At 41.2% G+C, this 25,766-nt stretch overlaps 1 protein-coding gene across 1 annotated transcript in view; it reads left to right on the plus strand.

Moving 5' to 3' along the window:
- TENM4 (teneurin transmembrane protein 4) overlaps positions 1-25,766 on the plus strand; it is a 321,343-nt gene that overhangs the window by 119,785 nt on the left and 175,792 nt on the right. Inside the window, exons 4-5 of the mRNA XM_026034516.1 lie at positions 4,499-4,597; positions 6,824-7,059. Of these exons, the coding sequence (XP_025890301.1) occupies positions 4,499-4,597; positions 6,824-7,059 (335 nt within the window). The remainder of the gene's footprint in view (positions 1-4,498; positions 4,598-6,823; positions 7,060-25,766) is intronic.

Consider the following 25,766-nt stretch of genomic DNA (forward strand, 5'->3'; position numbering starts at 1 on the left):
AGTTTGGGGAGATYCTTTTGAGGCCTAACATGCTACGCTCATTTATTTGCCTTAGTTCTCTCATTTTTTTTTACCTTTTCACATCCAGAAAAAAGCTTCTTGAGAGTAAAAAACATTTACTAATTGAAAACAGAGCTTGGGGCTAAATTTGTCACTTCATTCTAGTGGGAATCTCGCTGAGGGCAGTGGTAGCTGGATGCCTGTATCCAGGGACAAAATGTGCCCAATTTTGCCAGCTTCTCCTAAGAAAACAGTCTTTAAAGGTGACTGTGTCTATCGATCTGTTTGAGAGAGAGCTGCGCTTGCTGGCCCCCAGAAAGCAGCAAAGCAGGCCTCAATGTAACGTTTTATGGCATTTAAGGATAATTAATTTCTCTGAAACTGCTTGATTAAAAATAACAACAACAAAACCACAAAAATAACTAAGAAGCTGGTTCCAAAAGATTAGGACAAAAGTACAAGCTAGTACAGCAACTGTGATTTGGCAACAGTTTCAGCAATTATATTGTGTTACTAATTCTGAAGCATACATACTCAAGCAGTGACTTTTATTTTAGTGTCAAAATATAATAAAAAAAAGAATATTTAGGGCCCAGTCCTGATATCCTTTTATGATTTTTGCAATATAATTCTCTGGGAAGAGACCTACAGCTATAACAGAGACAGATAAATCTCGTCCTTTATTTTTACAGATTGACCCTTTCATATTTTTCAGGATTTAATTATATGATAAGCTCAATATATGTAACCTAGTATATGATTTCACCCCATAGTATGAAAACTGAGCACATGACACCTAGGTGATGTACCTTTTTTAAAGCAAGGTGTAAATCTTTACTGTCCAAACACCTCCACATCTGGTTGGACCTTCTCAGCACAATTCACCACCTTAAAATTAAGAAGGAAGATGCTGCTTGCTTCCCCGATGGAGGAATGGCAGAGAGGAGGAAAAACTCTTTGCTGAAAACATCCCGTCCCCATTTGTGCAGTTCTGGTAGCCATGTGGCAGCCAGAGAGTCTTCTCACCAAACTGTAAGACGTAAAGGGGCTTATAGACAAAACAATTATTTGTCTAGTTCTGGACTTATCCCACTAAACTGTAACCATGTACTTCTCTAAAGACTGTCTTCATTCCTGTTTCACCGAATCAATGTGGATTAAATCTCTTCCAGAACTGAAACAACTGGTTCTTTCTGCAAGTTGGGTTGATCAGATTATTACTCTTAATTAAACTGGTTAAGATGGACATATGGGATCTACTTAGATGAAGAAATTCTTCTGCATCATTCAGGGTATTCACATGGATCAGAAATTGAAAACATTTATAATTGATCCTCAATTTAATCATTTTATTAATTACCAGAGATGGAAAACATTTGGAGACTAATTTTGTGATTTTGACATGCCAGTGTGAACAGCACCACATTGTCAAATGTGCCCACAGACAAAGAATATACTGGAAAAAAAATGTATAATTTTATGCTAAACAGCAAAGCTGCACATTTACCAAACATCCCTGACAGGCTTTTGTTCCTTCACTAAGCAAACATTAAGAAAGTAATACATGTTATCATGGAGTCATAACGCAGAGAGACTGCGCTGCATAGGTGATAAATGGTAAAGCTCTGACAAATCTCACCTCTAATAAACTGCTCTTCTGACATGTACAGATCTTCCATTTCCTTCTCTGGGAATTCTGTAGGCATAAAAGATGAGACTTGATGTCTGTTTAGCAAACTTGGATGCCCAGATTCACCAGTTCCATGGCATAGAGCTGCCCCACCAGAATGAAGTTGTCCCTCTAGGTTCTTTTTGTAGAACCAAAAATGACCTATGCTTAAAATGACCGACATGTGAAAAGTAAATCCTAGCCAAGAGACATTAATCCAAGAATTAAGGCCTTTGAAGCATAGCAATAGGAGATTATAGTAATTTTGTGCCAAAAATGGAATAGTTGAATTTTCTTATTTTTAAATACCATATTGATCAACAACATGAAGAGAAAACATGAAGAAAAAGACCCTGCCTTTTAAACAGGGACCATCACAAGATGCAAAATGTGCCTACAATGATAGATTTTAGGCTCCCAGAGTTTGATGAGGTGACTGATGTGGACTCCAGGCAGAATTCAGAACAGATTTTTGACTGATTTGTCATTGCATGGAAGCATCCTTAGTGTAAAACAAAGGCAAGTAGAAAGTTGTAGCACAAGCACACAACTAAAGTGATAGCCATATCCCATGTCTATGAGAATTTATATGTTGCAGGAAAAGCCCCTTCTCTCCTTTTATCTCTCCTCTTTATTTCCCTTTACCCCCCTTTTCTCTGTCTCTCCCTCTTCCTATTTCTTTTCCCCTCTGCTCCCATTTTTGCTGCTTTAATGCACTGTTTTATCAAAGTTGTGATGAAAACATCTTTGCTGAGCAATCCCTCCTGACAGGTAAGTCAGTCCTCCCCATATTTGTTCCTCTCTACTTAATTTCTATGGCTCCCTTTCCATTTCTCTACAATCAACCTTGCAGGGAGTCTATAAATGCCAACCASATTGGGTTTCAACCAGTAGTTTTCCATACACCTTACAGGAAATTTCACATGGTAATTATGTGAGGACAGGTATTGCCACTACAACTCATAGCAATAAAAAAAAATGGTTTGCAAACAGCTATTCACAGGTAATGTTCAAGGGAGCAAAACCTACCCAGCCCTCACTGAGGAGGACAGTGATCCAGCGGTCACCTCAGTGACCCAGTGACTGCTACGAATGCATGCATTAAAACATTATATGAGCCTCTCTTCTGCTGCTTTATTGACAATCCACGGCTGAAATGCATGAAACCAGTTTGCCATGGATTTTAGCTACTGATGAACTTTTATTGATTAGTGTTGCTAGGTGCCTGGCCTCTTGGCCATTAAATGCTCAGCGCACGCACATATGTTGCTTCTTTTTGTATGGAATTCAACATCCAACCTTCCCTGCATTCCTAGGGAATGTGAGGCAGCAGCAAACACTTGGGGATGTCTCAAGTGCTATGGCACAGAGCTCATGCATGTCGATTCGCTTTGCTCCAGAGCTATGAATGTGAATCCCTTTTACTGTCATTCACATCGAGGAGTGGGTCTGGGCTGTCAAAGCAGCCCAGAGCCAACAAAAGCAGAAACTGAACTACCTGGCACTAATATAGGAAGAGGATGTGGAGATGAAAATTAAGGTTAAGAACATTTTAAAAGCGACAGTATCAAGGTCCATATAATATGACAAGGCTGGTTTCCCTGGGTGTAATGTTACCTGAATCCAGTTTCTTTGACAAGGGAGTTTCGTCTGAGTTCACATTATGTCACTTATACCCTGTAAGCACTTAATCCTGAGAAGTGATAAAGTGCCATGCCACTATTATTTTCCTTTTGCCAGTTTTGGCCAGGGAATTTACTCAGATTCAGGCTTAGATTCAGTTTTGATGTTGAAAGCAGACATGGGCAGAATCTGGACTTTTTTTTTTCTTTTTTCTTTTTTTTTTTTTAATGGAATTTCTTTTCCCTGGTTTTGAGAAACAAGCCTCGAGGTGAGAAAGACACGATCTGTTCCCAGCTGTGCCTCTGGCTTTATTTATGCTCCTGCTATTCTCCTTAGAAAGTACAAAGCAGTTTAACATATACAGGCCAAAAAGTGGCTCATCAAAGCACATACAAGAGAGGCCAGATACCATAATACCACTATTGTGTGCAAAATCCAAACCAGCTTTTTCACATGCAGGCACTGTGTTTCTAGCCTGTTGCCTCTCTAATCCAGACCACAGTCAATGCCCTGCTATTGGAATGTGGGTTTACAGCATAACCTTTATTTTTTCCAGCTTCTGCCTGTGTATCATTGAGAAACGCTTTATTTGGAATATTCACAATGAGCAAAACTCGCTTTTTGAAACTTCTAAATATCAAATGGTCATTGTTCCAGAAAAAAAAAAATCAAATTGCTAATTAAAAGATTCTGCAGGGCAGACCGGAACTTAAAAGAGTTCATGGCAGATTTTATCAGGATGAGCCGTTTGCTAGAGGTCCATGAAGACGTCAGCTGGAACTGCACGGCCAAGGAAACGGCCACAATGGGATACTGGGAGGTGCCTTTTCAGGGCAACAATAACACASATGCTGAAGATTTCCAAGGTTGCAGCTGTGCTGAAATCTGCTCTTTTGAATCCAGCAGTTGGGAAGGTTTCATTTGTCACTGGCAATAAATAATGTGAACAAAGGCATCAACATTTTTTATACACGCACATGGGCTCCTGTGCTTATATGTGTGTATATGCATATATATAGTGTATATGTAGAGAAGTGAACATTCTTAAAAGCTATATATGTATATGTGTAGTGTCTTATACATATAAATATATGGTCCATCATTCTAATTCCATGCACAACTGCACTATAACCATTGTGGTTTTTAAGATCACACTTCATATATGCATGACTCACTGGCTTCATTCATGTTTCCATATGTATGTAGAAACATAGCAAAGCAGACATTCCTAGAGACATTGCAGGACAACCTCATTGAGATGGACATTCTCACCTCCTCCCGACATGACGGTGCTTACAATGATGGGTATGTGACACTTCTGTGGTCTTCCTGTTTACTGTGCAGTCATTATGATCCTTGCATGAAAGAATTTGGTCATATCAGTGATGTGTAAGGAAGGGCAACACCATTGCTGGCCTCTTCCAAGGTGTTTTTTTCAAGAAAATAAGGAGTTCTTGAGCTTGGAGCACTGTGCCCTGTAAATATTAAGGGCAGACTCATTAATATGAGGGTGATCCACAACATTTCATTTGCTTTTTTCCCTGTTTTTCTTTTTGAAACTCATTTCACTAATAATAAGCACTTACAGCAATTTAGAATACTGTATAGACTAATAAGCACTTACAGCAATTTAGAATACTGTATAGACTAAGATTAATTTCATTTTGATAAAAACTTTAAGCTATTTTTATGCCAGCTGCCTGATACTTACTGTTAAAACAGTATTTTTCAGGTACGTTATCTCACAAAAGATACAGAGTGTCTTCTAATACTAGTGGTATTTTACGCTCTTTAAGGCTCTTAAAGGCTCTTTAAACCCGAGCCTTTCATCTTGACTCAATCACCCATTCTGATATTTATACTTAACTTTTGATTGCTTAACTTTTAAGTTATAAACAGTTTCTAAAATGATGCTTAGTGCTCAAAACATGGACCCTGTATTGGCATTTCTAATTCATTTTCTAATTTGATAATCCTCATCAGCTGAAGATTAAGTGGTGCACTTGAACASTGTAGGTACTTATTTGCTTGGGCCACGTATATCTGTAGCTAAAYAAATACTTTCTAAAATGCAGAACAAGAACTGGACCCTTGTAAAAATGAATGTTTCGATGAGAGCATAGTGGAAATTATGAATCTTTCTCTCATGCTCAACAGTCATGCTTAGGGTGCGAATATAACCATGGCTCAGATAGTAYAAGAACTTATTTCTGAGACTTTCATGTCACTTGATGTTGCATGAATTATTTTTTTGCATGTTTGTGTTTCTGCATGCAGCATTTGCCCCTGTTATTGTACAAGTGACTGTAACAGGGAGATAGAGTCAAGTCTTCACCTGGTATAATCCATGGCTTGACTGGCTCCCAGTGATCCATGCCGATTTATGCAGGCTGAGTATCTGTCTGACCCCTAAAACCATGGCAGAAGATACTAGCAGTCCTGGCGGTGCTGATCAGCCCTCCCAAGCACAGGGACTTCTACTTGCCATCGGCATGGTGATTGGAGAGCCAGATCCATTTCCCAAGTTTCACTCCTGGAATTTCAATGCTTTGCACTTCATGAGAAGTGTCCCAAAATTCTACTTTTCATTTAAGGATTCCCATGGAAAGGACTCCCATTGACACATTTCTTTTTATGGGACTCATGGACTGCAGTGGGCTTTTTTTTTCCACTGACTTTCATGAGACTCAGACAGGGTCCTTGTAGGCTGCCTCACAAGCTGCATTTTCAGTAATGAGCAAATATTGTGTCTTCCAACGTGTCACTGGACGGGATAAAGGGTCACTAATTCACACTTTTCAAGGTAGGCATCAAACTGAAGTGCTCTGCACTGCCACCTAGGTGTCTCTCCCCTGGCTCTATGCAACTTACCCTGGCTAWATGCAACTTGAACTCCAAGCAGTGCTGGCCTTAGCCTCACTATTGTCCTTAAATTGCAATAATGCGTAAATTTGCCAGGAGGAGACAGTGTGAATATTCCCCTCCATGACACTTGGGGTGCTGCGGAATGGCTTAAGCTCCCTTCCCCCATCTCCATTCAGCATTTCTATATATAAAATAGAACAACAACAAAAGCACCATCATGCAGTGATTGATACAGTGAATTAGATAAACGTCCTCTCTTCCTTAGTCCAACTCATGTTCCCACAACGTCCCACAACAGCCCAGRATTTCTCAGGGATCATGAGCAGGCCCTCAGTAGCGCCCATGCCACCAGTCTCTCTTAGCTGTACTCAGGCTATCCATTTCACCATAATGTCAGCTTTCCCACAGAGGTGACTGCTGCCAGTGAAGAGCTCCCTGTGGCATTGCTGGCACTGTGATTTATTGATTGATTTTTTTTTTTGTCCTTTAATCAGTGTGACTTGCCTGTGGTTTTTGATTCTTCCGTGCATGCCACCCGTGTTCTTAGCCAGCATTGTGCGGAGCTGCTGGCCCCGTCCCGGCAGCCATCGCCATCCTCCCACCCCAGCGTCTCGCACCGCTTGGACCTTCCTGAGGAGTCACCCGTGTCGCTCTTTCTCCCCTCAGGCACTTCTTGTTCAAACCTGGAGGCACTTCTCCCCTTTTTTGTACCACGTCGCCGGGATATCCCTTGACGTCCAGCACTGTGTACTCACCTCCCCCTAGGCCCCTTCCCAGGAGCACGTTCTCTAGGCCGGCCTTTAACCTGAAGAAACCCTACAAGTACTGTAACTGGAAATGCGCTGCCCTCAGCGCCATCGTCATCTCCGTCACGCTGGTCATCCTGCTGGCGTATTTTATAGGTAAGCTGGTTTCTCTTCTCCGCTTTTTTTATTTCCTTCATCTGCAGACCCCGCCTCATAATACTGATATTTGGGGAAAAAGTTGGCAGTACTCATAGTGGCTTGGAAATAAGGTGTGTCTTCACATAACTGAGATTACAGACTTAGTGCTTGTAGTGGAGACATAAGTAAAACACGCCATGGGGTGCTGTGATTAAACAACGTAGACTGCTTAGTTTCTGAAAAGAGCACCATGAAGTGCAACATGAAGGCAAGCCYGCCATATTTCCTCGAAGCTGCCTTTAAAACAACCATCCAAGCACATGTCCTAAACATGGCCCCATCCCGGGTTGCACGGACTTCTGTCCTTTGGGCTTCAGTGGGAGCAAGGTCAGAACCAGAATCCTGATGCGTAAAAATGTCATTTTTTTCTATCTTTCAGTGGCACATCCTAGCCATTTAAGCTGTTCAGTTTGAAGTTCATGGAATTTGAAGTTTCAAAGGCTGAGAGAGCTGGGTCTGTTCAGCCTGGAGAAGAGGAGGCTGAGGGGGGACCTGATCAGCGTGTATAAATACCTCAAGGGAGGCAGTGAGGAGGAGGGGGGCAGCCTCTTTTCAGTGGTGGGCAGGGATAGGACTAGAGGAAATGGCTTCAAACTGAAGCATCGGAAGTTCCACAGGAACTTAAGGAAGCATTTCTTCACTTCTGTCACAGGGTGACAAAGCACTGGAACAGGCTGCCCAGAGAGGTTGTGGAGTCTCCTTCTTTGGAGATCCTTAAAACCCGCTTGGATGCAGCCCTGTGCCACGTGCTCTAGGTGACCCTGCGTGAGCAGGGGGGTTGGACTCGATGACCTCTGAGGTCCCTTCCAASCTTCGGCATTCTATGATTCTATGATTCTATGAATAACCTGAAGGGATTGGGGAGAGCTGGGTTTATATTGTGGCCCAGAAGGGCCTTAGAGTAACAGGGATTCTAGAAAATTTGCTGCTAGGGTGGAGAACCAGTGGGATTTCTGCTTGAACTGAGTTTGGTTTGAATTTCCCCGTTTTCTGGTGGTTGCCGATACTCACTGCAAAAGTAATTGAACTGTTACGGGTGAAAATTGCATTTTGCACCCTCTAAAGTGGGAGTGTTGCCCTTCCTTTTCCTTCAGTGACGTTTGATATTTGTGTTRTGAATGTCCTATCGAGGTCCTTTCCTAAAAACCCTATTCTAAGCTGTCAGTGGTGCAAACCCAAATTGTTGCCCGCTTACAGATATGAGTGCAGGTAAAAGTGCCAATTTCACACAGCACAAGTGAGGCTTTGATTTTACGGTGACTTCCTGTACGCTAATGATCTATAAAAGCTTGAGGTTAGAATTACAAATCCTAGCCTGGATCGAAGGATTTTTGCTTTCATTTCACAKGAGTGTAATTAGCACTACCACCAAKGCTGCCTTTTACTGTGTTCCTTTAATGTGTGTTTCTTTAATGACTGATGCTTTTCCACTTCTGGCTTGCATCATACTTTGGTCATGTCTCGTGTAAGAGGGGCAGGAGTGATTAATTAACCGGCGTTAAATCAGCAGCTCTTTGATGGAATATGCAGCCAATTTTTATCATTTGTTACGTGCATTTGGACCCGCCTTTCTCATTTGTCGGGTGTTCTCTTTATGCCCCAAACATGATTCCTTTGGACATTATCTCTAGCCATCAGAGAAGTCTCTTTATAATCCAGGATAGCGCTGCCTGTTAATTCTGACTGAGGAGGTTTATGCTATTTGATAGATTAAGAAGACTTTGGTTCCCTGCTTAATATTCTCCTACTCAAAAACCTTTTCAKAGTCCTGAAATGATCAGGCTGCTTTTCAAAATCACCATTAATGTACTTAAAAGGTAGGTCTATTAAATGCTCTCCCATCCTTTTTTTCTTTTTTTTTCTCCATTCATATGAACACTGTGGCATCTGCCAGACGCCAAGGATGGCTGGCAAGATGCCAGCAGTGTTGATCAGGTTGAACTGCTGTAATTACGGGTCATAATTACTAATTTCTAAAGGAACTATSAATTATTAAAAATCAAATTTGATGGTGGCGCTCAGCATAAACATATTTAACAAAGATTGTCTCTACCAGACCTAGTATTCTAATCAACAAGCAAAAAGACAGATATTTAATTAGATTTTGATGAAAAATTGTGTTTAATTTCAAGTATAATCAATTATTAATTACTGTAATGAGTGACTCTGGCGGGGTTTACTAATTAACTCATTTAAAAATTATGAATAACCTTTTCATAGGTAATTATTTTCTACATCCTGTCAAGTTGCAGAGGAGAATTGTATCACCTAACCACCGACCCCCCCCCAAAAAAAAAGAGAATCAGAGAGTCAAAATATTTGTCCTTTTGCCAAGTTATGCATTACCAAGTTATACATTTCGTGTATCAGATTAGATGGAATAATAAAAGCTATTGAGTACTTAACAGAAACTTGTTCATTCTTCTAAATAACGTTTTGTCTGCAAAGCAAGTGATTATTTGTCCTCCAGATTTTGATTTTTGTATATATGCTCATTTGCAGTTTTTTTACTGCCTCTCCTCGGTTGAATAATACCCAGCTCCTTTTGGTGCCATTGGGAGAGTTTGAGTAGTAAAGCACAACGGCTCACGAGTACAAAGGTTTAGCCTATGTTACACCTTGTGAATGTTGGGAACTTGGCTRCTCTCCACCTGCTCATTAGTTAATATAACCACAGAAATTATCTTTTTAATGATCATTGACRTTCCCCAAAGCAAACTGAGGCCCCTGGAAACACTCCCATTTCAGAGAATGGACTTTGGATCAGGTCCCATGGCAGTGGTTTGGCATTTATCCCTTATTTTTTTACACTAATCAGTTAAAACAAATACTTCAAGCGAGTTTGCATGTCTTTAAAATGCTCTTCACAGCATTAATCACAGCTGAGTCCTCCATTTACCTATTAAAAACCACCCCTAGCAGGGTTACGCTTTAGGTTAGCAGGCTTAGGGTTCTCTAATGCTACCAAAGGGGTAAATTGGGGACATCAGGAAGCCCACGGGGGACTTCGTCATGGGTAGCAGATGCTGAGACACAACTGGGAGGCAGAGCAGCATGGAAACAAAGAGGAATTTGGCCATTTCTCACATTCTTTGTTGAAGCTACTTTGTTTCTGAAATTCATCTGAAGCCCTCGCTAAATCGTTTGTTCAAGGCTAAAAGCCCAAGAGCTTCTCTATGTTTTTCCATTATTATATGAAAGATTTCATAGTATTTAATAGCCTGCGCTTCCTTTATCTCGATASACTTTTTCAAAGAAGAGGAGAGGAGACATTAATAGAAGTCCACGGTAGCTGGTGTCGTGTCGACATTGCGATCAAGCTGAACGTTTTGCAGGGCTGAGTCACTGGACTTGAGAGATAATGGCAAACAAAATATAGCAGTGTATGAAGCCCCAGAAGCTGCATTTCATTTGAATTAATCAGCTTTTGGCAGACTTGTGGCTGCTTTTTCAGATATTCAGAAGCAGGCACGGAGGCAGTGGCGACAACCAACATCAAAGTTTGCCTGCRTGGAGCTTATGCAAAGCTCCAGCTTGCGAGCGCCACAGACACTTGTCTCCTAGGGTGAGAACACCAAAGGGACAAGCAGTGGCAGATCAGGGCTGTAACATTAAAACTGCAAGAAGAACACCCTTGGAACCAATAAAATGAAAGGCCTCTTTACTATCCTGGTAATTTGCTCTTCCGGGAGATGGTGAGGAGACATCACKTCAAATTCAATTGCCCGTTTTAGAGTCCTCCTTTCTACTAGCCAAGAAAACAGGGGGTGGGACTAGATATTTCTAGAGGWCCCTTCCAACCTTAACCATTCTGTGATTCTGTGAAAACTGCGTGGATTTTGCTGGAGTTTTGTGCATGCCATGGTGAGATCCTCATGGCAGAGGTAATGCCACAACATTCATCACTACCCAAACACTTTGCTAACAGAGCATCATCTGAGCTTAGAGATAGAAAAGACCAGCTCTCCGTGCCCGGCAGCTGTTTGGCTAGCGTCTTGGAACGGTTTCCAAATGAATTAGGGATGCAGAATAGTTGCTTTCTTCTGAAAGAGAAAGTATTACCCGGCGCCTGATGCAGATAGCAGATTAGATGCAAGTACAACTGGATGCTGTTACGCACTTGCAGTTTTCCCGTGCTTAAGCATGCGCTGTGGTTGTGTTGCATGAAGGAAAAGAGAGACGTGCATTTGATTTGAATTAAGGCTAGGGCTGGAAAACATATTACAAAGCCAAAACAGCCCTTCCTTTGATCGGAGTCAGAGCTCTCCGTCGCTCAGCTCTCCCTGTGTTTGAACTCGTTACAGGCGCAGCTTCGCTTAAAGAACAGCGTTGCTTGCTGCAGGCAAAACGCTTTGACAGAAGAACTTTGCTAGGACTATGATGTGTTTATAAAGTGCCTTTCTTTTTATTGTCTAAAGATCACCCTGAAAGCTAACTTCAGCTCAGCTCCTGCATGACTCTTCAATACCATGTAGTAAATGAAATTTAAAGCAGCTCGACAAGGCTCGCAGCTGTCTAACTAGTTAGCTGGGGAGGTATAACCCACCAACTACCATGGCATTTACATGCCACCTGAGATCTACAGTAAAGGTTTCTAGTGTTTCATTCTATAATTTGTCTATATTTATTAATCATACACTTATACATTGATATTAAGGTTTTTTATCCAACTTTTATAATGCAAGGCAATCTTTTTACCCTGCAAACAAGTTTCTTTCATTTTCTTTTTTTCTGATCCAAGATTTTGCTACTGTTATCATTTTGTTGTTTTGATTTAGAGAGCTTTTTTTTTTCCTTTTATTTACGTGTTATCTTAGATAAAATGCAGAAACAGTAGCTAAACAGCTTGTTCCAGCAAAACCTTCACATTATGAAGTCAGTCTGTCACCTAAAGACAAGCTTCCAGGTCCCTTCTTGGTTCTTTCACATGCTTGCTAAGTTACTACACACAATTCAGTCAATAACTCTGTGCCTCAGTTACATCTTCACCTTTGCACTTAATGTGCCAAACAGAGAGCTGAGAGTTTGAAAAGTACAGTAGGTTTATCAGCAATAGTTTCTATATCCAGATAGATGTTTGTGGAACTTAACATCCAAGGATACTGATCTTTTTTGATGGTAGTTCCTCAATATGCGTCTTTTTTTTTTTTCTGCTGAAGCTGTCTCCAGCTGTGCTAAAGATGTACAAACAGTGTCACTCATAGACTTCTAGCTTAAAAGACATCTAGCTCTTTCACTCCAGTTTTTCTTCGTTTTGGAGTGGGTTACCGTATCATCTGATCATCTCTCATTGATATAGTTTCAATGAGACACCAAAAAAATGGAACCTTCAGCCGATCCTTCAAAAAAAGCACGTGATTTAGACAAGCCCCAGGAGCTCTTTGCCGAGTTTGTTCCACAGTGAAGACAGAGGGAAGTCTGCAGGGTCTGATCTCTCTTGGTAAGAAGCCAGGGAGGCAGCTGTGCGGGGAAGGTTTACAGGAGGCTGGGTGAGCCGAGGAAAGCTGCCTGCGGGGCTCTGGCCAAGGAAACTTTCCTGGGGCAGGTCTGTGATGCAGGAATGAATCACTCACGTGGTTCAGCCCCGCTTGATTTGTTCACGTTCCCCTTCTTCTCTGCATGGAGCACCGTGTAAAACACAGGTAGGTCCCCAACATAAGCTCAGTGTAGCTGCAAGAAGGCTTTGCACCTCTATGCAAACCTTTAGGGATGAGAAACAACATTAGAACTAAAAAAAAAAAATTGATCTTAAATCTTAAATTTTCCTCCCATTCTATAGTCTTTTGTTGCTGCTTTAGGTGCATGGTGGTATTGCAATTAATCTACAGAGTCGGAAAGAGCTTTTTGTATCATTAGAGGGCTGTGARTCTCTCTTTTTGGTTTGGATTTTGCATTTTAGCTGTGGCTGGGTAGCAGCCACTGTTAGCTTTATAGTCGAGAGAAAAGGAGGCAGACGTGATATAACCACAGCTGTAAAATGAAGGTGTTGAAGCTACAAGATCCCACTTTAAAGCCAATCTTGTGAAGATCAATTCATTCAGGAGCGTGTTAAAAAAGTCACCATAGAAACCCCATTAAAGACCATTCGCTGTTTCAAGCTGAATTAGATCTGTAGYCTGACGTTAAAAATGTTGGGTTAGGAGGAAAATGCGAGGATTTGCAAGCTATTGAAAGAAAGACACTGCCAGAAAATATTACTGGRAAAGGACAGTAGAAGATAATATAAAAGCACCAACTTCGCTAGAGTTGTCCCGTATGCCAAGAGGGAGAGGTATGAAAGTGAGAAGTGTTAAAATTTAGGTGTTCTCTTTGAATGCAACACATCCTGAAGCTCCGTGACAAAATTTCTGCTTTGCAAAGCAGTCAACACGTCTTCAAAATCTGCACCAAACACAGCCGTGCAAGTACTGCACATTTTAGGGACTGATTCAGTGATCTGGGAAACGKGAAGAAATAAGAACACTTCAGATATAGTTTTCTTTTTCCTTTTTTTTTTCCTCTCTCTTTTTTTTTTATTTTTTAAGTTAAAAGACATAAAAATATCTTAGATCATCTCATCTGACCTGTTAGGACTCGTCAGGCCAGTAAACTCCAGCTGGCTACCCCACCGTCTTACAGATATAAATCAAATGCCTACTCCAGCCAGCTTGTATATCTGAAGGATCTCTGTAGCTCTTTTTTGGCTGCAAAAATGACAGTGGGATTTTGTAATATAGGGGCTTATCATAATTGATCCTTACATCAGCTTCAGTCCCTTTCCAGAGGCCAACGTCCCCTTTGGTAGAGACGACTCGCGCTCCATCTTCCGAAGAGCGTGGGCTGCCCTTTGACAACCATGCAGCCCCTTTGGTTTGAATCGCTCTCATTTAGTAGCTGTCCAGCTCTTCTCTTCTGCCCCGTTTTACTATTATATTGTCACTTGATGAGTCTTTGAGTCATCTGCATGTTTAGTCATCCATGATTTTAGATTTACTGTCACAACATTGATGGGAATGTTAAGTAATTTCGGGCCCACTATCAAYTGTGGAGCTCACCAGACGTTTTAGTGTTTGATGATTAGCCCCTAGCAATGCAGATTTCAAGGTTTACCAGTTAGTTTTTAAGCAAACGTTTACATTGCTCTTTGCTGCTGGAAAGTGCTTGTTTCTTTTGTTCAAAAGTCACATGAAATTGTATCGAATATTTAGATATTGGCAATCTAAATATTTAGCCATTGGCAATAGATAGAACCTTGGCAGAAAGTGAGGAGCTGTTGGTTTCTTAAGGTCTACCTTTTGGAAAAGGAATATGATTGGCCTTTATACTTCCTGYATTCTTTGTCAGTTGAATCCTGTGTTATATACTCTGTTATTTTGTCTGAATAAATGCTATTTGCAATCCCTTTTTTCCCTTCTTAAATATTTGTAGCGCATTAACCCTCTTCTAATCTCTTGGTAGCTGATTTGGCATTAATGAGTAACTCAGATTCCTCTTTTTGCTATCTTGCCTCCTTTCCTGGGTACAAGTTAAATGAGCCTGCAGATTTAAAAATGCTTTTCTCTAATAGCTGTAGTTTAATATAATTCTTGGTTATAAATGAGCTGGAAAAAAAATTATTTCCTGTGAGATAAATTCATTATCCTAGTTATTTTCAAAAGCCAGAACAAAACTACTTACCAAACAGACTTCACTATAACATTATTAAAAATTTCCTCATCTCTATCGAGTAMATAGCTTATACCACTGCTCAGTTTACTTGGTGTCAATATATTCTTAAAATGTTCTATTGTTCTTTGTTTTTCTTTCCAGCCATGGATATTTTTTCATGTCACAGCTTCCTTTATCAACTCCCTGCGAAGTCTGAGATTTATATAGATTACTCTCTCCTTCCCTATTGTTGTGCTTGTATATTTTTTTTATTATTATTATTTCTGCTTATTGTTTCATTTTGACACCGGATGAAGAGGCCCTGCTGTCAAAGCCTGATGCTCTCTCATTACCATGGGGTCATAGGAAGAATGACTTCCATTTATAAGCAGACCAGTAGGATTGAATCTCTAACTGGCCAGAAAGCAGATTGAGGTTGAGTATCCAGAAGGGTCCCTCTGCTCTTGAAGTCTGTATCAGTGCAGTATGAAAACACATCAGTCGTGTAACATCGGAGATAGCCCATGACACAGATGCCTGATCCGTGCTTAGTTTTAGGAAAGCTTAATAGATGGATGAGTTTAATTGCCATCTCTCTTTATTAAATGGAAAGATAGGGACTCTCAGATTTTACAGGCTTTTAGCGGTTGCTTTTAGTGAGTTTTCGTAGTTGTTATAATTCCCCAGAAAGGAAAATAACACCGTGCTGACCCTGAAAGTGCTGGCCTTGCCTTTATGCCAGTGCCACAGATGTGCTGCTGTAATCTTCATTTCACGGCTTAAATTGACCTTTGGCGCTGAGAAGGAATCAGTTTTACAGATCTTAATATCTGCTGAAAGGAGTTGCTCCACAAGTCTGTGATTCTATTTCATACTAATTAGTGTGAAATAACATAATTTAATTTCAGTTAAGTGGATAAAGAGAGAAAGTAACATGTAATGTGCTTTCTTCCATTATTTTTGAATAACATCTAGTTGTGTGGGTAACTGCTCATAAGAATAAACCCAGTTATGGGTGTCAGTGACAGTGAAAAAGATTCCTCTGTTGTACTTTGGTGTTCCTTTCCCTCTCACCCTTTTCTAGCATGAATTAGAAGGTGCCATTGAAATTTTACGTGCAACCAAGTCATACATTTCTATGGGATATATGCAACACACTCCCTACAATGTATTTTCCCTGTAGTTAAAGCTGAGCTCTGTGGTAGGTACTCATCTTTACAGTGCTAAGCAAAGTGATATTGTTAAGTGTACTATCTAGGTAAGATACCAGAGGACTTGCAAAATAAAGACCAAAAAAATAAAGACCAAAATACAGACCAAAAAGGTGTCACTGCTTGAGCAGGAAGGTTGGACTAGATGATCTCCAGAGGTCCCTTCCAACCTCAACCATTCTGTGATTCTGTGAAATACAGTCTGTTCTTTCCCTTTGGGCAAGATTTGACCAGCACTGCTTATGGAAAAGCTCCAAAAGGATCATTAATGGAGCTCACCAGGCACTAAGACACCAGGTAGGCAGAGATGGGGAAACCTTCCTCCTTTGATTTTAGCATACCTTAAGTTCCCTGCATGCCCTTATTGCAGTCAGAATCGTGCTTGGCTGCAGCTTTGCCTAGAAGGATGGTGAGAACGCAGATGTTTTCAGGTATGGCAGCACATAACACAGCAGTGGCATCGCACCTGGCTTGCCTCACAGCTGCAGCATCACTTAATTAACCAGAGGAAAGACAATCTTTACAAAGCAAAGCAGAACTGGGCAGTTAGTCGCTTGTATTCCTGCAGATCCAACCAGCTTGGGCGACTGCAACAGTGGCAAACCTTAGTTCCTGCATGCTCAGCAGGGCCCTGTTCAGACAGCGATAGCAAAATCCTCTGCGCTGAGTGTATTCCTTCCCTTTCCAGCCTCCTCCTGCCACCACCAGCCAGGCTGCACATATGGCATCCCTAGAAAGCCATTGAGCTGCTGCAGGCAGGAGCTGCCAGGGCTGAGCGGCAATTTCGGCGCGATTGTTCTGCTCAGCACTGGGCCCCTGGAAAAAAATAGCCYGTGATGAGGGAATTAAAGGCTATTACAGAGCACATATGCATACAGGGGCCAATCTGCAATCACACAAAGCAACCTTAATTCTGGTCTTGGCGCACTTTTGAGTGCTCTGTGTGGTGAACTTGGAATTTCTGGAGCAAATGCTTTTTTTTTCCTCTTTTTTTTTTCCCCCTCCATATAATTAAATCTAAAGATGACTGTGGGCCTTTTAAGAGAACACCATGGGCTGCACTTGCTGGCGCTTGCCTTAATCTTTGTGCTGGATTTAGTTCTAAGTCCGGAGGAACAAATCATCAGGTTGCGTTAAGTTTCGTTATTGAGAGAGCTTTTCACACTGATCTGAGCCATTCACTTAGATTTATGGTTCCTGAAAGTACAGTGCGGAATTTTGCCCAGGGACTCGGGATGGAAGAAAAATTCTAGTGTCATTAATTGTGCTGTGGCACCCGCTCTATCAGCTTTTGCAGGCTCTACATTCGTATCCATTTGTGAAGCTTACGGAGAAAAGAGGAATTTTTCCCACTCYAGATGAACTGCTGGATCAACCTGCTTGCTTTTCAAGCTTATTTAAAGGGAAAAAAAAAAAAAAATCTTTAGCTTGCATTAAACATATCCATATATTTGTCATTTCTAAGCAGTTCAAACAACGATGTACTACTCAATACACGTTCAGGTTATATTTTTTTTCAGGTCTTCTCAAAAAGCCATCAAGGAAATAAAAGTCTGGCTTAGGGTTCAGTTGTGAAGATGTGGGGTATTCAGGTCCTGACCTACTGAATGTCTAAATTCATGTTTCACACCTTCATGAGCCTCTTGAAATCACTAGATTTACTCAAGCTAAGTAAAACATCAGTTAAACCTGTGCTTTAGACATCAAGGGATAGGGAGATTGTAATTTTATTTATTCACTTATTTATTTTTACTACAACTAGCAGAATACAAAGAGGGCTCAAATGCTCTTACAATATGCATGGTGAATAATAACACTAATGCACTTTTGAGCTGATTCTGAGATCAAATCCTAGGCATCCTCTTTACTTATATCTTTATATACTTTACTATCTCTATATTGTTATACTATATATATTTTACTATCCTCTTTACATTTACTTATATTAAAGTTGTGTAAGTGTTCAGAAAGGTCAAAACAGACACTGAGAGACAAGCTCACACACCAAACTAGAAAAATATTTAGATCTTGACCTCCCCACACTAGAATATTACATTTAAACATAGAACCTCCCTGTTAGAAGAGAAGACAGACTGGGTTTGTAACTTTAAACAGCAATCTATTTTTTTAGACTTTAAGCAGCTGATTACATTAATAGGGGGAAAGGGAGGTATCTGACAAAGGAACCTGGTAGAGATAATAAGGGAAGGAAGGAAGGAAGCATATGAGGGGTTGCTGAGTTAACTATGTAAATTACACCCTTTTTAATTAGGGCCCGATGGTTTATAGGTGTGTAATGAAATGACGTACGTAAAATTATACTGTCCACAACAGACTAACCCGGAATTTCTGTAATTGGAAAGCAAGGTGGGAGGCCCTCTGTTAGGGCTGCCTGTCCTCATTTTTCTAATTGCAGTGAGTACCCCGATGGGGAAATCATTATTTCTAATATTATATACACAAATTAAAACTCCATTTAGAGGTACAGTGGGACCATCTTATAATTGACTTGGATCGTGAAGAAATATTTCGATAATATTTATAGTAATACAGGCCCTGCCAGAAAGGATGTCTAGAAGGGAAAATATTATTTTACTGAGAAAGCCTGAGCATGTGTAACACCAAATTTACTAGAGCTGTGAGGACTGAAATCAGCTGCTTTGGTGCAGGAAGCTGCCGAAGAGCAACAAAATGTTGCTGAGACCCACCTTTCAGCTTCCAATTCTGCTTTCTCAATGGTGCAGGCAGTGAAGGACATTATAGGTTGCATTTAAGGACGAGGCTTCTTCAATTAGCCAGGAACACCTTTACATATATTTATTTTCCTATAGGTTGAGGCTTGAAAAAAAATAGTTAAAAAAAACATAAAATTATGCTAAGTGTTTAAAATTGCATCTTTCCTCCCTGCAGGAAATGACAAGTACCCTGCAAGCCACTATAGCCGGGGCAGGAGAGGGGAGCCAGTGATCCCCTATTAGCAGTATGAATGGACAAGCAATCACTTGAGAGGCTTTGATCCCCAGGGGTAATTAGGAAGACATTGAATAGGAAGTGCTGACTCTCTGCATTGAACAAACATTGAGTTTAACTGCTTGGTTTTATAACACGGCTTTCTAGTCACTTCCTTGAAAGTTTCAAAGCAATGGGATGCTTCAGCTGGAAGCTCTTCTTTTTTCTTTCCCTATTATGATCAATTGAGAGCTAAATTAAAATACAAAGTATTCTCCTAAGAAGGAACTAGGAGTGTTTGGTAGACCATCTGCTTCTGTCTTGGAAATCTTTGATACTGCTGTTCATTCAGGAGGGGTTAAAGGATAACCAGTGTGCATCAAAGCAAAAGATGGCATTTGCAGGATTTTAAGTGATCACCACAACTTTGCTTTCTTGAGAGGCAGTTCCCACTCTGGTCATAAAATTTTAAGAGATAGGAAGCTCTCTGTTGTTCGAATTCCTTCTTTGCACGAAAATCCTGTTTATCTCTGAAGGATCCCAAATATCTAGCGCTTTTAGTAATTTGAATTCTGAATTTGGAAGAATGGATCAACAGGTTCCCAGATACTGGTACTGCTGGACGTGCTCTGTAAGACCTAGCTATGGTAATCTGGCTATGAGAGCACCTGTCTCTTGCTTCAGAACACCTGGGATGCAAAAAGAAATAAAAAATCTATCCATCTATCTATCTACCTGTTTGTTTGTGAATCATTGGTTTGCTTGGTGCCTTCTCAGGCCATACCTCAGCTTTTCCACCCTCCCTGAGGTCAGSAAAGAGCGAAGACGCCTCCTCTCCTAGAGTGCTGTAGTGGCTGGGGACGGGGAGAGAGGGATTTTACAGTTCTCAGCATGAAGGGCTCTGAGCGTTCTTCTCCCCAGCCTTTGAGGAAGGTTTGTAAATCCCTTTTGTGCCTGAGTCACTGTGCAGTGAGTCAGGAGGAAGGCAAGAGGGGGGATTTGCAGTAATGAGCATTACCGTGAATGCCGCCCCTCGTGTCTTTTTCTTCTTTCCAAATGAGTGTCTTGTGACAAATAATTCAACAGGCCAGGAAGCAGAGCAAAGGGGCTTCCCAGTTACAAGCTGTGAGTCCCCGCTTAAATATCCTGTAACGAAGCTGCCTTTTGGGCTGCTTTCTTTGGAGATCTATTAAATTTGTGTTTCTGCCAGTGCAGCAGCTCAGATTCAGCCGTGTCATGGAGTGCTGGACACCAGAGTCTCTGTTCCCACGCAGTTGGGATGCTGTCCTGATGTGCAAGCCTAGGGTTTGTGGACACATTTGGGCAGGATGATTTCTGAGCTTGGGCTTTCAATCCCTTGAGCTTTAAGCCATGGAGGAGAGAGCATTTAAGCACAGAACATAATTTCAGACCCTGCAATCTATGTGCACAGCAGTGCAGAATGTSCATGAGAAGGCAATTGCCAAAGCCCACGCAGGAGCTGGTGTCCCAGGGTTCCTTCTTTCCTTACATCAAGGTGGCTGGCTCAGTGGTTCAGGTACATGGTGTGAATAGGGCCCCTAATGTGCCCCCAGATAAGGACCATTGAGCCCTTAAATCAGGATAATGGACCCCAGTTCCAGAGCTGAGAACCTTTTAGGTCCTTGGCAATTAAATTGTTGTAGTATTCATTGTGAGTGTCCCGTGCTCTTAGATGAATGTCGGCTTGGACCTCTCTTGACCAGGGTTGGTTTTCCTGTAAATAAGCAACGAGAGCAGGTATAGGCTGTTGTGTCCACACTTGCTGCTGTCACCATCTATTCACACCACTAGTGCCAAGGTTGGATCCTCAAGGTTGGCATGTCCTGCCACTCTGGAGCATAGCGGTGTTGCCCATCACAGGGATGGAACAACCGTGTAAGAGAAGAACATGTTTGTTTTTATTCTCCTTAATTTTGCRTGCTTTTCCCTTGGTTTACTGAAGATTGACAAACCAGTGATTATTCGATTCTGAAAGGCTCCTTTTCATAACACCAAATGTCACAGAAGTATGATTAATTCTGCTACAGTCAATTCCCCCACTTCTCCAGAAATCATATAATTTCAGTGTAGAGAGAGACAGTTACCCAGATAATTACAGTCAAGTTTATTCCAGAGATGGGAGTGAAAGCAACACATTTACCTGAGTCAAAATTAGCCCTGTATAACTCACCGGTGAAATGCAGATTCTCTTAATTAGCAGAAAAATAAGATAAAAAAAGCTCAGGTCTTATTTTAGAGAGCGTGGTTACAATTGGCAGATTACCCAATCTGAAGGTTAAAGAGGAATATGTAAGTGTGAGATATGTCATTCCCAGCTCTGCAAAAAAAGAGCAAGGAGAGCAAACAAACAAAGCACCCAGGGAAAAACAGGAAGGAAAAAGGGATGCAAAGGCTCTTTGAGAGGTTTCTTCAGCCACTGCCTGAGCTCCAGCAATTTTTCTGTGCCAAGTGTCTCCTTTCATTTTCTTTTCTTCTCTAATCTTCCTTTTTTTTCTGTTTTTCTCCTATTATGTTTCCTCCGTTGCTTCCTCGTTTTCATTACTCCTTCAGGCCCACTCACCTGTTCACGAGTGAGAACCAGTGTTTCTCACTGAAAACTCTACATGTTCTTAATCTGATTTTTATCTAGAGTTTCAGTGCTAAAATGCTGACTAGTTTTTTTTTTCCAGATAAGAACCCCAAAAACCCTTTTGCGCTGCCTGGATGCCGCTCACTCTCTGAGCTCACTGTAAATCCTGGCTGGGCAGCAGGTTCATGTTGATCCTGATCAAACTCATTGGTTTTATCAAACTTCACTTCCAAGAAACTCCTTTTCAATAGTTCAGAGCGTCATATAATAGTTGTTACTCTCTTCATGTTGAGCTTCTTCAGGAGCTTATGCTGAGTGAGGAATCACCAGGTCAGCAGTGGCACCTTCACTTCAGAGAGGACAGCAAAGAAGGCACCATCCAGAGCCCTTAAGTCACTATGAAAATGCACTTAACAGGCACTAAAGAAGCAGCTAGAGGCATCAGCCATGGATTTTAAATTAGGCTTTAATTTCAGACATCATAACTGGTTGGTCTGGTTATTTATTACCCTTAGCTGGCTGCTTTGGGCAAAGGCACAAGCTAATAAATGGGCAGCAGTGTGTTTTCATTTTTTTCTGCTGACTTGCCTGCTTTCTGGGGGTCTCATATGCTTCAGTAAGCATGTCTTGGCTTTTCTTCTCTCTGTGATCTATCACAATCATCTGCCTCTCTCAGCTAACTCCTTCGCTCCATCACCCTGTCCCAAGAGATGCCTGTTTTGTTGACCATGTGAATTATTATCTTTGTTTCTCCTTTTTCATTTAAATTTTGTTCCAATTTCTTTGTTGGCCACTCTGCTGAGCAAGATGTTTTGACTGCTCCGTTTTGCTGGGTCATAAACCACTGGTAATAATACAAAGATATTCAAAAGCCTGGGCCTCTTGAAAGCAAACTTTAAAAGCATATCCCTCTTTTTTGGCTTTACAGCATCAACTAATGTTGCTTGTGACCTCGACAAAGAGCTATGGAGTAGGAATAATGCATTACAATACAAAATAGTGTTATAAAACCTAAAAATCGTGGTCTTGAACACTTGGTTCTGCCAGTAGGAACTTGGATTTATTTGAATTGCAGAAAAACTCAGCTGATGCTAAGCTGTTTGTAAATGCTTTTTGCTAAAATGAATCAGAGTCTACTGCCAAGCAAATGAATAACCACATCACAGACCAGGGGCTGGAATGCTGAGCTCAGCAGAACAGTCAAACCCTGAAAGGACCATAGAGTTTGAGTTCCTCTCCTCTCTTTGCCACCCAGGAAGCAGCCGATGACACCTTGGGACCAGGGATAAAGTAGTTTATTCTGCCGCAGAAAATTCTGTTACCAGTTCAGCCAGTTTCARGGCACTTTTGCAGTCACTTAGCTTCAGCTGAAAGACCATGCAAGTCAAAGSTTTGGTTTCAGAACGCTAAAATAAAGGATGAGTCATCTCCCCTTTGCCATGAAGTCTTAGTCATTGATGTTGTCATCACCCAAAGAGCCCCAAGAAAAAGGATTTTTAACCACTATGGGCAGTGTGACCACTGCATTTGCAAAGAACACAGCCTAAGGCTTCCTAGGCAGTGGCCTGGTGTTTTGTGCAACTGGTGTTGCACAAAAGGGAACACTTCAGGTTTCAGGAGATGGAGAAGGACATGGGGACTCTTAGGAAGGCACTTGCTCTTGTACAGCCACAACTCATATCTAGCTGAGCTAGGGAAAAAAATAAAATAAGAAAAAACGAGGCCCAGTTGTCATGGAGCCTGAGAACACCAGGAATCTCAAACTATTTTTACGTCTTCTCTTTGTTTTTAGGAACATTTTAAGACTTCTAAGCATATCACTGTATCTTTCCTCCATGTTATCAAGGCTTTCCTTGAAAAACTTTATCTTTTTTTTCCCTCTCACCCAAAAGAACTTTGCATTGATTTAGCATCGAGTAAGTTTCCATAGTGCCTCTCCTAAGATCTCTGCTAAAACAACCGTGTGCATCAAGTTTACACATCCCCTATGAGYGTTAGAGATCCAAAGCATCTATTGCAGTTAGGAGGAAGAAGCTGAAGACTGAATCTTCTGCCAGCTGGCAAATCAGGCCCCACGAGTATTTGAAAGATAGTACTGATAAACACGCAGGTAATTTTCTAGTAACACAAGTGGTACCAGAGTGTATTTGCAAAGCAAATAAAATATTTTGTTCTGTTTTTCGGAAAGCTTTCAGGTTGCTAGCCACCTGTGGCAGAGATTGCATGGTATCCATTTCCCTTACATTTGTGGATATTTATAGGCTTTTATCTTAYGCTGGGGAACTTCCATAGAGCATTAGGCTCAGCATTTTACACTTTGTTCTCTTGATTCTTTTTAAGCAAATTAGTATTAAAAATGCTTTTCAGATAGTTTTCCTTTTCCCAGATTTTTGCAAGTTGGCATGCATGCGTGGTGTACATACATCTCCTTCTTAAAGGTCATCAGTGTGAGGATGTGTGCAAAACAGTGTTCACAAGAAGCTTTTTGGTTTAGACAAAATCTATTAACCAAAGATAGGAGTTGGCATGCTAATGCGGGCCTGTGTGACAACATAGACACTTTTATCTGCGTATGATAACACCACTAGTATCTGGTGTAGATAATTCTGTCACATTTTCTTGATTGGGACACTGCAAGACACTTTGCAAACATTTAGGAAYGAATGGCTGCATTAGTCATGTCAGTAAAGTAAATGTGAATCTTGCATTCAAGGAAGATGCAGCTTGGTTGACTCGCTGAGGGCACAGGCTCATGTGCAGAAATCCCCAGACCTTCCTGTCTTTGCCCTTAGCCTGAAGCCAGATTTTTTTCTCATGAGACATATTCTCTTAGGAGTTTCCTAGCTCATTTTGCRTGGCCAGGAGAGATGCTCATCCTCCTCTCAGTACACCCAAAATGATGCTGACTTCTTCACCTTCGTATTGTTGCAGTAATGACCTACCAGCCRTACATTTCCATGGATCAGAAGAGGAGAAATGATGACCTTTGAATAAATACTTAAGAATTTGTATGGCACTTAGGCAATGATGTCCCTAGTCATGCAATTTGAATGGTGTAATGGAAAAGCCATTGGTTCAATGCCTGGCTATACCATTGATGTCCAGGATAAGCCCATGAAAGTCACTGGGATATGAAGACATCTGGTAGATGTGGTTGGATTTAAGCTCTTAGAGCCAGCAGAGATTTCAGGATTGCCGGCTGTCTAGGATTGCCTGAGCCGGGAGGAGTGAAAAATCCATTGTTCATCCTGCTTTGGACTACAAACATCTGCGTGTGATGAAATGTGGGAATTCACACGTACTCAGAAGCCCCTAAGCTCCATAAGAGCTTAGAGACAAGCAGGAAGGCACCTGTGTGACACTTTGGTCCACRGAGAGGTGCAGGCTCAATGGCATTCTCAGGCGATGTCTAGAACGGGGCTTAGTATAAAAGCAGCTGGAGGAGGAATGCCTGAAACGCCTGTTAGACCCTGTGAACCTCTGAGCACGTAGTAAGCTCAAGTGAATAACACAGAGCGACACGTAACCTCATTTTAATGCCCCATCAAGTGAGCTGAGTCAGGCCTTTGATCTGCTGCAGTTCCCTTCTTCCTTTCTTCAGAATASGGAGCAAGAGATTCCTTCCTTCTGAGGTTAATAGTGGTGAAGCGTCCAGGCACTCCSGTAATGAGGGTTGTATAAACACAAATACAAAAGTGGCAGTGCCAAATACTTGATTCAAATTCCTTCCTCCCCTTCCTCCCCTATTCCTTTACACAGTTTTTCTGCCAAGTAGATTAAATTTTTGCCTTCAGATCAACATGCAGGCCTGTATGTTATTTGAAACATCAGTTCRGTTGATATTACTCCTTTTTGGCATATGTACCCATAGCAAAATGTTCTAGTTTTGGAAGGTATCCTACTCCCATGCCACCTTCCTTACTGTTTGAGTCTTTAGGAGAGTATTTCCTTTCTTAGTGGTTAAGACTTGGTTAAAAACACGAGTCCCAATTTACATGGTAAAATGGGAGTTTTGCTCTCAATGTGTTTTGTGATGTTCTGTCTTCTAGTAGTATAAAGTATAAACTTATTCATGTTGGTAGGTGATAGATGACCTAATCAAGACTGAAGTGGAAACAATACGTGTCAAGTTTGCTAAACATGTCTAAATATGCTAGTATTCAAATAACTTCCCAATTCTCTTGAGAAGATTCGTCCCTGACAGAGTTAGCCAAGCTCAGAAGTATTTTTGTGAATAAAATGAGAACTATGGGCAGTRTAAATGCTCTATTCCTTTTGTTCATTTCTTC

This window comes from Nothoprocta perdicaria, unplaced genomic scaffold (genome assembly GCF_003342845.1).
Source record: "Nothoprocta perdicaria isolate Ctin4 unplaced genomic scaffold, notPer1 scaffold_146, whole genome shotgun sequence".
In the NCBI taxonomy this organism is placed as follows: Eukaryota; Metazoa; Chordata; class Aves; order Tinamiformes; family Tinamidae; genus Nothoprocta; species Nothoprocta perdicaria.